Source organism: Bidens hawaiensis, unplaced genomic scaffold (genome assembly GCF_021521415.1).
Source record: "Bidens hawaiensis isolate Kalapana, Puna unplaced genomic scaffold, B.hawaiensis_p1.1 tig00005079_1, whole genome shotgun sequence".
In the NCBI taxonomy this organism is placed as follows: Eukaryota; Viridiplantae; Streptophyta; class Magnoliopsida; order Asterales; family Asteraceae; genus Bidens; species Bidens hawaiensis.
In genome coordinates, this window is record NW_027491323.1 from 989,349 (window position 1) to 1,002,225 (window position 12,877).

General features: G+C 35.2%; 1 protein-coding gene across 1 annotated transcript; it reads right to left on the minus strand.

Annotated features, from left to right (window-relative positions):
• Nucleotides 1-1,007: 1,007 nt before the first annotated feature.
• On the minus strand, nucleotides 1,008-12,576 carry LOC143628860 (inositol-phosphate phosphatase-like). Its single transcript, XM_077098326.1, has 12 exons — nucleotides 12,446-12,576; nucleotides 6,041-6,104; nucleotides 5,906-5,956; nucleotides 5,615-5,695; nucleotides 5,426-5,529; nucleotides 5,268-5,352; nucleotides 5,133-5,187; nucleotides 4,989-5,032; nucleotides 2,087-2,160; nucleotides 1,905-2,000; nucleotides 1,538-1,594; nucleotides 1,008-1,104 (listed from the first exon to the last, which is right to left on the minus strand). The coding sequence occupies exons 1-12, from the start codon at nucleotides 12,574-12,576 to the stop codon at nucleotides 1,008-1,010; spliced, it is 939 nt and encodes a 312-aa protein (XP_076954441.1).
• Nucleotides 12,577-12,877: the final 301 nt, after the last annotated feature.

Here is a 12,877-nt window from a genome sequence, read left to right on the forward strand (position 1 = left end):
GGTAAATGGGTTAGTGTTATCGGGTAATCGGGTCAGGTAATTGGGTATATTACAAATCCCAAACCCACGAAAAATTTCAAAACTAATCCCAAACCCGTCCCAAACCCTAATGGGTCGGGTATTACCCGTCCCATTTATGTCGGGTTTCGGGTTTTCCCATCGGGTTCGGGTTTCATTACCATCCCTATGTATGATGCGAATCAAAACCTAGTGTATTTACGTAATTAACTCACATATAGTAATACTTATTAACACAATCTTAACCAGGTCGATCCTTGAGTCAATTTTCTTTATGCTCCAACATGAATAACCCGAAAACAAAAAAATACCTTCAAAAAATTAATAGCTAAAAAAAAACATGTCATACAGGCTCATCGGAAATTAGCTTCGCATGAAACCTTTTAAATCATTTTTCACGGAACAAAAATAATAAAAAAATAATTATTATTAAAATAATATGATTATTTTAAAACAATACGTAAAACAATAGCTATGGGCCATTATCCAACCAGTTGAAACAACCATTTTGCCACTTCTCCAACCCTCTTTATGTCTCGCATCTTACCTAACGTAAACAGACCGTTTGCCTTTCACATGAAAGATACAGATGATGATGCATCATTCATTGTGGATTGGTTGAGTTGGCGGACCGGCTAAAACAGTTCGGTTTTACTGTTTGAATCTTTATTTTATTTTATTTTAATTTTTTTTTCAGAATCGTTAGTTTGTGTTAAATTTTTAAAGATGATAATTCATGGATATTGTATGCACATACATAATTGCATATTCCAAAAATGAGGAAAATATTATAATGCACCACTGGTTCGATTTACAATTTCGGTCTCGAGTTCCAAACCTTGAACTGAACTGTAACGGCAATTTATGAAAACTATTTATTAGCATGAAAAGAATGCAACATGAGCATTATATAATTTTCTAATGCACACAACTCCTCTCAGTTTGATTTTTTTGAGATCAATTAAGTGATAGTTGTTTAAGGCTTTGCTTTAAGCTGAGTGTTGCAATGCCTCAACAAATGCATCTTTTACCAGCGGGTTTGAAGCTGCAATCCGTTGAGCGGTTATGTCAAACTCATTGCCAGATCTGCCAAAAAACAAGACCTGACATATTCAATAGAGTAAAAAGGAGAGGATTTACATGTTCATACGAATGCGTGCTCAGTATTCAAACAGGATTCCAAGAACCGAATTTGAATTTTGAATTCGGTTTTTGACTTTTCATATCGGGTTTGCAACCAACTCAAATTCGAATTTTGGCTTTGGAACCAGATTCAAAGTTATGATTTTCAAACAGACCCCAATATCCGATATACACGCACACGCACATACTTTTTTTATTTAATTTCTCTTAAAATTTGGTTTGATTCGAATCAGCCCGAATTCAAAAATTATTTCTGATTTGAATTCACTTTCAAAAGGTTCAAATTCAAAGAACCTCGATTTGAATAACCCGAAAACTGATTCGATGAACTCCCCTTTCATAAGATTGAACATTCTCATTATTATTATATTCTTACGGATCAAAAACGACTCCACCAGCTTCTTTAATAATCACAGCCGCCGCTGCAACGTCCCTAGAGACAAGGCCATAGCAAAATAAGAGGATAAATGGTAGATATTGCAAAACGGGTAAATTACCCGAAATAGAGCGCCAAATATATTACAGGTAATTTTTTATGTATAATTAGAGGGTCAAATATAATATAAAACGTATACTATTTTCATAGTTACCCGACATTTTATAAATTGACCTATGACCTTAAGTATCAAATTCGAAAGTACAATTTCAGCCACTTTCGGTCCATTTAACCAATATATATATATATATATATATATATATATATATATATATTTTAAACAGAAACAGAAAAGAGAATTTCATACCAGGGACCACCAAATCCGACAAGATAAAACAGATCAATCCGTCCACATGCGACTCCACAAAGACCCAATGCACAAGAGCCCCCCATCCTGATTGATCTTAACTGAATATATATTTAACAAACATGAGACCAGAAGTCATTTGTTACTGATTTTAAAGTCAAACAAAAGGGAACTGTCCCAACTTTACCTTGTAAAGTAGGCTATTGATTCCATTCGTGGTCGCATCCAATGTGGCTTTATCGCGCTTGGGTACATCCTGCACTTTTGCGTTTATCAATGTTAATGCATCGTTATAGCAAGGCTATGACATATAATGTAGAGGGTTCAAATTCGCCCCATTTATTCTGAATGGATAGATTTTGTTTTAGTAATCGTGAGAACCAGTCACCAAAAAACTCATGGGCCCTGTCGATATCTAGATAGCAAATGGGCAGAGCCAGCCCACTCGTTAAGTTAGGTAAAGCTAAGGCTCAGCGCCTCGTTTAAAAATTTTGTACTTCTACATATAGAAGTAGATGCTAATAAAAATGCAATTCATCATTAATCAAAAAACAATGCAGTGGTCCAGTGGTTAAGGTACTTTCTTCGCACTCTTAATTTGGACATTTCATACGAGGTTTCGATCCTTACATTAGTTTTTTTTTTTTCCTTTTTTCTTCTTTCATTTTTCTGCATATATCTCTCTTGCGCAGCACCCAGCATAAATTATCCATTTGGCATTTGTTCTCATTTTTCATCAAGTTATTTGTATGTATAGCTTGAATGTAACTTACATATAAATCAGTCATTTTTCAAAATTAAGACCCTAAATTCTATAACTTATAGACGGAACACAATAATCACTCAATACATAACAAGAAGCTGGTAGCTATTATACATAAAAAGAAAGTTTTTTTTTTTTTCAGTAATGCAATACTACACCCCTTGTTTTATTAAAAGCTTACTATTGCTGTCTCAAATCGAAAATAAGTTTAGATTTTTTAACAATTAATCTTAAAAGAGGGCCCCTAAAATAATTGGGCCACCCATACAAATGGGACCAGGTAGACTGCGACTTGAACTACGCAGGTGGCTTCCGACGGTTAAAAGGCAAACCATTAAACTTGAGACCTCTACTAGAAGGAATCACAAGCTTAACAGATCAGTAAAGCATAGTTAAGTCACCTACAGTTTCATTTTAATATTTACAAAATCCTAAATATTCTACTTAGAAAATATTATTATTGTAACAAACTAATAATGTAGAATTTTTAATTATAGGTAATCCAAAAATTATTTATAAAAAATAAAAATAGACAAAAATGTGTTTGCAGCAGCTAAACTGCCACTATTACCGTCAAATTATGGACCACCAAACTTTAGAAAAACTAATTCTAAATGGTTGTTTAGTAAGGAATTAGATTAAAAATGAGAACAGGTGAGTCTTTCTATGTTGAGAAAATTATCACTCGATCACAAGTGTAAAACGAAGCAACTGATCTTGATTAAAATCAAAGATGAAGAGCGAGATGTGACAGGAGTTCATTCTTACTCAACCATGACGATCATTGGTTGTATGGATACTAGACAACTACAAATTGTACCTCTCATTTATACAAACAGGCAAGCCACTTAAAAAGGAAACCAGTTCCAAAATAACTTCTGGCGTTAACGATAGTAAGCTGGAAGAGTTATTGCAATTGCATGAGGACATTTTTCATGTTTCGAAGGCATTACCACCAAAAAGGGAGTGTGATCATAAAATTTCCTTACAAAATGAAGCACTACTAGTCGAATCAAAAACATTGTTGGTACCCTGAAGCACAAAAGGATGTAATGAAACGCATGACCCAAAAGTGTTATTAGACACAATCATCTAGAACATAAGCAACATGTTTGCTTCTCTTGCCGTTTTAGTAAAGAAAAAAGATGGGACTTGGCACCTTTGCATCACCTACAGAAATCTTAACAATGCAACTATTAAAGACGGTTTCTAATTCCATTGATTGAGTTACAGGGAGAGCTGGGAGAAACTGCAATGTTTTAAAAATTGAATTTGAAAACTGGATATCACCAAATTAGAATGCATTCTGCTGATATTTATAAGACTGCTTTAAATCTCCAGGGCCACTACGAGTTCATGGTACTGCCATTTAATGGAAACTTAAGCCATTAGTCCTCAATTATTGTGTAAACATCAATTGTTTGGAGAAGACGTCAAAATGCAGGGTACTACCCGCACATATTCATCTGATATTTGGGGTCACAACAAAGCCTTTAACTGACCTCCTTTCGGCCACCGTGTTTGTATAACAGTGGGACGCTTACGGGCCACTTCATTATTAGGACAGGTCAACAGAGCCTAAAACATTTACTTGATAGAAAGGAAACTACACCATTGCAACATACATGGTTGTCAAATTTATTAGAATATAATTACAAGATAGTCTATGAAAAGAGGGGTGAGTGATAACAATGTAACTGATGATACAAAGGCGGCTCATGTTAATACTCGTATGTGAAATAAGGAGGCCATCAAATTATTTAGAAAATCATTACATCGAGATCAAATAGTATGATTTATCAAACATATGGCTAATTGCCTAATTTACACAACATTAAGAGATCATTCACTGTAGGCACTTGAAGAACTTGCTAGGAGCTAGTCGGGAGGTGGGGGTACCGACTAGCAATAATACAGATTAATCAGATCGGAATTTTATATGTTTTCACAAATATATGTACCTATACAAAGTTTTTCAAAATTTTACATATACTTTTTCAAAAAGTATAATCTACTTCAAAAATTTTGACCAAATATAAGCTATTTTGACAATTTTTTACCGGCTTTGACCAACTACCACTTATTGTCACTAATTAGTTTAATTTAATCATTAACTCACCGAATACCGACTACCTTGGCCCATTCCTAATCATGTGCATCCTACTTTTCAAGTATCCCTGAATATGTGTTTTGGCTTTCACCATCAAATATCAAATTTTCATGATTTAGACTTCATATGCCCCTAACAACTGGACCGTGCTTTTGCTAATGATATACAAAAGAAACAATTACTGGGATGCTAAAAGCAAGTTAAAAGTTACCTCCATGGTTAGGAGACACGTCACCAATTCAGACTGAGAAGGTACTGCAATATACGGTAAGAAAGCAAACAACCATGAGAAGCCCTGAGCAAGAGCATACTATAAACCAAATCCAAATGCATGAAAATTAGGATCTACAATTACCTTTAATAGGATCTCCATTAAGAAATGCACCATTTCCATCTGTGGCAGTGAAAAGCTACAATTCATCTCACATATCCGTTACTTATCTTTAACAAATGTTTACTATTTACATTACTGCGGTTTAGTAAGTGTCACCTCATTCATGATTGGATTGTAAACAACTCCAACTGCTGGGACCTTTTTAATGGTAAGACCTATAGATGCACACACAAAGGGGAACCTGCAAATGGCATGTTAATCAGATTTCTGACTAAAGTTAGAACCAAAATGTAGCGATTTCAACTAAAAAGTACCCATGCACAAAATTGATTGTTCCATCGACCGGATCAACGATCCAAGTCGGTTCATCTGTCAGTTCACTTACACCATCAGCAGCAGTGGTTTCTTCTCCAACGAACTACGATTAATAGCAGGTTGAACAAGCCGTTAAGAACTTACATTCACTAAACTAAACGGCCAAGTAAATGACATTTAGAATTAACCTTGTGGGTTGGGAAATGCTGCTTTAGATGATTGAATATGATATCTTCACAAGCTTTGTCGGTTTCTGTGACTAAATCCACCTGCACAGTGAATCAATTGGATATAGATGAGTTTGAAATATTATATGTATATAATTTTGAAAAGTTACATATAGAATTCCAATCCGATTAATCGGCAGTCAGTCAGTAGTGTTTTTACCATTGATCCTACATGAGCTAGGGTTTAAGAAACCTAACCTAAAATAGATAGAAATGAAAATAATAACACTGGAAAGTGGAGATAATACCTACCGATCCTTTATTCTCCACATGCTTAGTCTGGTAAAATGCTTTCCGAATGACCTAAAAAAACCACAAATTGAAATTGAAATCAAACACCAGATATATTATATATACACCTGATTGATTCAATTGAAGCTAACCAACCTCTCCGGCTTTCTTAGCCGCATCAATGGCCACCGTCAGAAACTCACTCAGCGAATCTACAAATAATAATAATAATAATAATAATAATAATAATAATTATTATTATTATTATTATTATTATTATTATTATTATTATTATTATTATTATTACTGATTCAGCTTAAGAACATGCTCGTACCGTTTTCCGCCATCGATGGGTGAAAGATGACTGATGTAGTCAAAATAAGACTCGGTTATAAGTCAAACGATAATAATAACAGTGAGTTGTGTTAAAATTGGAAAATTGGTTTTTATTGGTCCCAACTATTTCATTTTTGTCTGGTCCCAACTTTCATTTTGGCTGGCAACGGTCCCAACTTTAATATTCGTTTCTTCCACCAGTCCGCGACTGACGGAGCACTAACTCCGTTATGTTTTTGCTTACGTGTCAATCTGAGTTGTCAAAAAACATCTTACGTGGCAGCCACCATTGATTATTGTATATAATAATACAGGTTCATCCATAATTCTGCAAACCCTAGAAATCCAATTGATTAATCCAATCCATGTTTGTTAAAATTAAGTTAGGGTTTTTGATTAGTGGATTAAAATGATTCAAAACCATGTTTTAATTACCTCGAATGATGCCGAGAAAGGGGTGAACGAAGTTGGCCGAAGCTCCGAGCTTGGAGGAAGGATTACGGGGTTAAAGAGGATATATCAGTGAGATTTGAGAGGATGAGCAAGTTTAGCTTGGTGTGTGGGTCCTATTTATACTAGTAATTGCGATGAAATTCATTAATCAGTGTTAATTGCTTATGGCCGATTTTCCGGTGAAGGTTACGGGAATTAGTTCGACGGTTAAGGCATTAAAATATAATTAGAATGTTAATTATTGTTGTTTATTGCCGTCTAACTACGTTATTCTAAATTAGCGGGTCAAGAACGGCTGAAATGGGGGTGTTTTTCGGTGGTCGGAGCCTCGCGCCGTTGCCGGCGGCGGCTCGCCGGGAATACGGGCTACAGGGGGGGTTGGGTTATTTTCTATTAATTTAATATATTTCAAATTTATAATTTCTGTTTAGACCCTAAAGTTTGAGGTTATATTAAGTATTAATCAATAATCCACGATGGCTGCCACGTAAGATGTTTTTTGACAACTCAGATTGACACGTAAGCAAAAACATAACGGAGTTAGTGCTCTGTCAGTCGCGGACTGGTGGAAGAAACGAATATTAAAGTTGGGACCGTTGCCAGCCAAAATGAAAGTTGGGACCAGCGCCGACAAAAATGAAATAGTTGGGACCAATAAAAACCAATTTTCCGTTAAAATTAGCTTGATTCAAGTCCAAACGTTGATGGAAAATAAGAATGACAATTTGATTTTATTTATTTATTTAATTATAAAACATCGTATTTTAGGAGTTGTAAAATTTTAAAAATATTGAACCTTGAAGCAGCTTTGGCGACTTATCGTTTGTGCTTAGATGGGTTGTATATTATGAGGAAACGTAGATGACAATTAGTTCATCGAACAGTATATTTCAGGATTATATAAAACATAACTAAAAAGTTATAAGAAAAAAAATAAAACTCCAAGAATTGTGAACGTGCCATAAAATATTATAGCTAAACTTCATGGGGGTTAAATGTAAGGTTTGTAAAGAAATCATAAAAGTGTAACTTATCTATCTTCCTTGTGTTGTGTTCCTCGGTCTAATTTAACGAGGGAAATGAAAGGAGCTGAGGAAGTCAGGAAACGTGTTTCACGTTTTTAAGAAAGAAATAGAGAGAGAAGGAAAGAACATTTATGCTTATTTTCTTGCATTCAAATCGAAGAGATTTAGACAAAAAGGATTATGAACAAATAGTATCTGAGCTACATCATTTCCTTAGATTAGTTAGTTTTGAGTGTGGATTTTGTGCTATTGAGTCCAACTCTAATATTTATTAGTAGACTACGCAGAATTCTAGCCCATGAGAATATTCCATCACTAGAAATGATTAGGAGTTGCATAGGAGACTAACTATAGATCTTGTTGTTCTTAATTATTTGTTAGCTAGCACATCTTTAGAATCCAGTTTCGTACGTTTTTTAGCACCCGAGATTCGTTGACCGTCATTAGAATACCTAACCTAGGTGGTTCCCTTTCCCATATCTGAGCTTCCCGAGGGTTTCTGTTGCCCTCGTTTAAGTTTCTATTAGTGTTTTTAGTTGTCTTTCTTATTTAGTTTAATTTGGTAAATCTTAAAAATCAAATCAAATATAGTTTGTTGGTTGAGTCTTAGTGAAGGTTCATGTAGAAAACTAGAAAGAGGGGGGTAGGGGAGGGGGTGGTTGTTGATTGGTTTTTCTTTGATTTTAATCCAATTTTAGTGAGCTAATGACTTTGTTAAATCTTTTCACAACTTATAAAAATAAGCACAAAGTAAAGAATTTAAGGGTTATAGATGGCACAACCAGATTTATAAAGGTTCAACTAAATGTTAACTAATTCACCCTTTGTCCTCTACCTATTCCACCGATCGACAGTTTTATTCACTAGTCTTCTCCCTAAAATGGTAGGGATCACCAATATAATCGTCTCATTCTTCGAAGGAAGTGATCACCTTCTTCACCAAGTACCTATCTTTACAATTTCTTCTTATTCTTAAAATGCCAATATAGTGAGTCTTCACCTAACAACTAATTAACTCTATATTAAAATAGAGTTCCTAGCCCAACACAAAATAATACTATGTCAATACAATGTGTTCCCCCCTCAAATCATCAACTAAATGATGAATCCTCACTTGTAAAAATACTTGAACAACATCTATTACTGACCCCTCAAACTACAAGTAAGATGGTTGGATGATAGCTTAGAAAAGCTCTTATTTTTTTGCTCTACACTTTAATCTCTTCTCTTGATAATTGAATCTTGATTAGACTTGAATATCAAAAGAGATTAACCTTGAAGTGTATATGTAAATTTTGTAAAGCAAATGGGAAAAGACTTGGTTTGAATAAGTCTTCTATTTATAATCAAGCATGTGAGATGCAAGGATTCTTGGTTGGGCGTCCAACGGGTGAGCGACCGTGGTGTAACATTTCAGGTTTTCCGTATTTGTTTTGTTTTTGTTTTATCATTGTACGAACCTTATTCTGATCCTAATCTTCAATAATATTTCGCATTTATAAGTATTTAAGCTCTCTTATGTTCACTTTAGGCCCTCCATGTTTTACATATTGTTTATTCCTTAATTACTTCATATAAGATTCAATAAATGATCAAATAACATACTTTAAGGACTAATCTTGTAAAAAAATTGAAACACTCCCTCCTGGTTGCAGGAGCGCCGCGCGACGGCGGGCTATAGGCTGGTCGCGCAGCGCGGTGACTACCCTGCACAGAATCCTTAATCGATTTTGTTTCCTAGCTCGTTTTTGGTATTAAAATCATGTATTTTAGGCATAAATGAGTAAATTAAGGACCAAGAAATTGTTATTTACCAAATTACATGCCTACAATCATTTCTTACTGATCAAGATCATATCTTTCAGTTTATTTCAGTGATTTTCTCATTAAAGCCATATATACTTTCTTAAACGAGTGATATGTCCATAATTGGTTCGTTTTTTGCTATTCCTATATAAACAAACCATAATCACATGCCACAAAACTTTACACTAACCCTAAGAGCCTTTGCATGCGCGTTTTTTGTTACCCTCTGTCCATCATAATGTCTCTCGGTTTTTGCTATTTTGTTGAAGAAACGCTCATAAACCGTTTGACTTTGCATGCGCGTGGACCATTGACTCACCATATCTCTTGATTCTTTCACTTTCCGGGTAAGTTGTAAACTGATTTTTCGTTCATTAACATTCCCTAGTCAATAACCTTCAATCGATTTCTGAGATCGAAGGGTATTGACTGGTCAATTTCTTTAAAATCCGATAAAGGGCAAAACAGTCAACAATTTTGACTTTACATTTTCTCATACTTATGATTGGATTCAACATTCGGCCCAGAAGACTTTTCTTCTCATAATGAAATTTTAAGGCTTCTGGCCAAAACCCGAATTCCGACTCGCTGTTTGGATTCTGGTTAGATTCGACTCGTTTAAATATTAAATTAACATACTTGAGTTCTACTCATCTGTTTGGATTGATTCCAGCGGCATTAAGTTAGTTTTTTTACTTATACTTTCATATCTCTAAGTTTTAGGTTCTGTTGGTTTTCATCATTTGGCGCGTTAATCAGACGACTTCTTAATTTATTTGTATTTTTAATACTTACTTGCTTATTAGTTAAGGTGAGTCTATGTCATTCCCCAATTTTACTTATTTTTAAATGTTTTGGGGACGTATGCGTACTATAGTATTTCGTATTAGATATATCTTAACATTAGCAAATGTGATATTGTGTATGATTTACCGAACATACTTGCTATTTGATTACTTGTTTACTTTACGCATTCAGAGAGGTCCAACATATTCTCATTATAGTATGATCATATGACCGTCATGTTTAACCAGAGCCCGATTCGCTTGGAAATGGTCTCTTAACACTTTACTTGCTCATGGTTTGGTTTTATTTACCGCTTTATTTACGTTTTGCTACATTTCATATTATATCATAAACTTGCAAAACTAGTGACATGCTCACTCAACATTATTATTGACAAATATATTCTATTTTATACGCATGTGCAGGTTACCGTTTGAATTGAAGACTTGAAGTTATGGACACCTAGTCGAGACCTTAGGATTATTTAAAGACAATTTGTTTTGAGTTTTATTTGGATTATTTTTATTATCATTATGGATTATTTGTTATATTTGGATTATATTTGCTATTTATGGATATTGGGTTTTGAAATGGAATAAATTAATTATTAGATATTGTCACATTTATTGTATGATAGTTACCTTAAGCTATGAGCAATCATGCTCACGCCCCGGCATTTCCGCCTTAGGTTGGGGTGTGACAGATTGGTATCAGAACCGAAGGTTTTAAGATATGTGGTTAGAAATTGTCCTAGTCAAATGCTAGGAACCATATACGTGCTTATCTGAACTGCCTTATGTGTTTACTAATTGTTTATAGCTTATTTAGGGTAATTATTATTTGTATATTTTATTTTAGGTAATTATTTATTATATCTTTTATTTTAGTTAATTATTGCACACACCAAATCTGAGGCTATGCCTTACTTTCAAAAATATTTTCTAAAATATTTTCAAAACTTAGTAGATTTTTTTTCTATATTTGGGAAATTCCTTAAGAATTCTCAAGATTTATTTTTACTCTCTCTCCTTAGGGCATGGGAGTATGGCATATTCGGTAGTAACTGTAAGGGGTGCGAGAACTGTGAGTCGGGCTTCGGCAAAACGGTTCCGAGAACCCAAGATAAGACGATATTCCTTACCTGGAGGATAACCTAACCATAGTACTCGAGCCCTTAGGCCAAAGCAGAACAATATGTCATACGACCGGACCCTAAGTGAATCAAACGTAACCGATCAAACTGTTGCATTCCTTTTATAAACCGATTTCACGGTGGTTCGTGGCTAAATTCGGAAACTTTCCAAAATTGTGTTTTTTTAATTATTTTAAATGTTTAGTTGAGCGGAAAACCCATGACAACCCATGGACACTACAACTATTCATTTCACAACTTGATTTGATTCGATATTTGGTTGGAGATATCACCGTGGCGGTTCACAAGATACTCCAACTACTTCTTTTTGATTTCGTTTATTCGATATTTAGTGGGGTCAGTTAAAATGCCATGTAACGCTCATGGGCCGACCCACTCCATTGATTAGATAATTCGTTAATTAGTTGGGTAAGTTAAAATGCCATGTAACGCTTATGGGCCGACCAACTCAAATTGTTAATCGTTATTTAATTGGGCCAATAAAATGCCATGGAATGCTCATGGGAAGCCCAATTGTCAATACTTAAGTCCCGTTATGTAATTGAGGTCATTTAACTACCATGGAACGCTCATGGGAGGCCCAATTCACGAAGCCTAGTTATGTAATTTTAGTTGGGCCATTCAAATTGCCATGGAAAGCTCATGGGAGACCAACTCACTTGATTTGATTTGTTATTTATTTTGGGTTTTTGAGCTACCATGGGAAGCCCATGGAAAGTCCAACCCAATAACATTTTACATTTAAACTCATGGGAGGCTAACTCACTTGACTTGATTTGTTATTTATTTTGGGTTTTTGAGCTACCATGGGAAGCCCATGGAAAGCCCAGCCCAATAACATTTTACATTTAAACTTGAAATAAACATTTTATTTAATTAATATTCCCAAAAGTTAATCACATTATCTTATTCACCTAATTCACGAGCCGCTCCACAACAACCTGCACCGCCTGCTCCTAGAGCTGCTAATAACCCTCAAGCTCAAACCGGTGTTCCAAATACCTGTGCTTGCTACAATTGTGGAGATCCTGGTCATCTCCGCAATATGTGCCCTTTGCTAGCCTGTGCCCATCAAGCCCATGTGATGCCTCCACCATATTATGCTCATCAAGCCCAAGTTGTGCCTGCACCATACTACACTAGCCATGCGTATCAAATCCAAACTTACCAACCCCCGATCCTTCAAAGCGTTGCACCTTATACCTATGCTCCACAAGTTCCACAACTCATGGCTCCGCTAAATGCAACTGCTCAAGTCCCTGCTATCCAAGCCCCTCCAACTAATCAAGCTGCTCCAACCCCAAAAAGTTCGAATGGTCGTGCCTTCATGATGAATGTGAATCAAGCCCAAATTTCAAGTGATGTGGTGAACGGTATTAAAAACCATTCTGCTTCTGTGTTGTTTGATACAGGTGCCGATAAGAGTTTTATCTT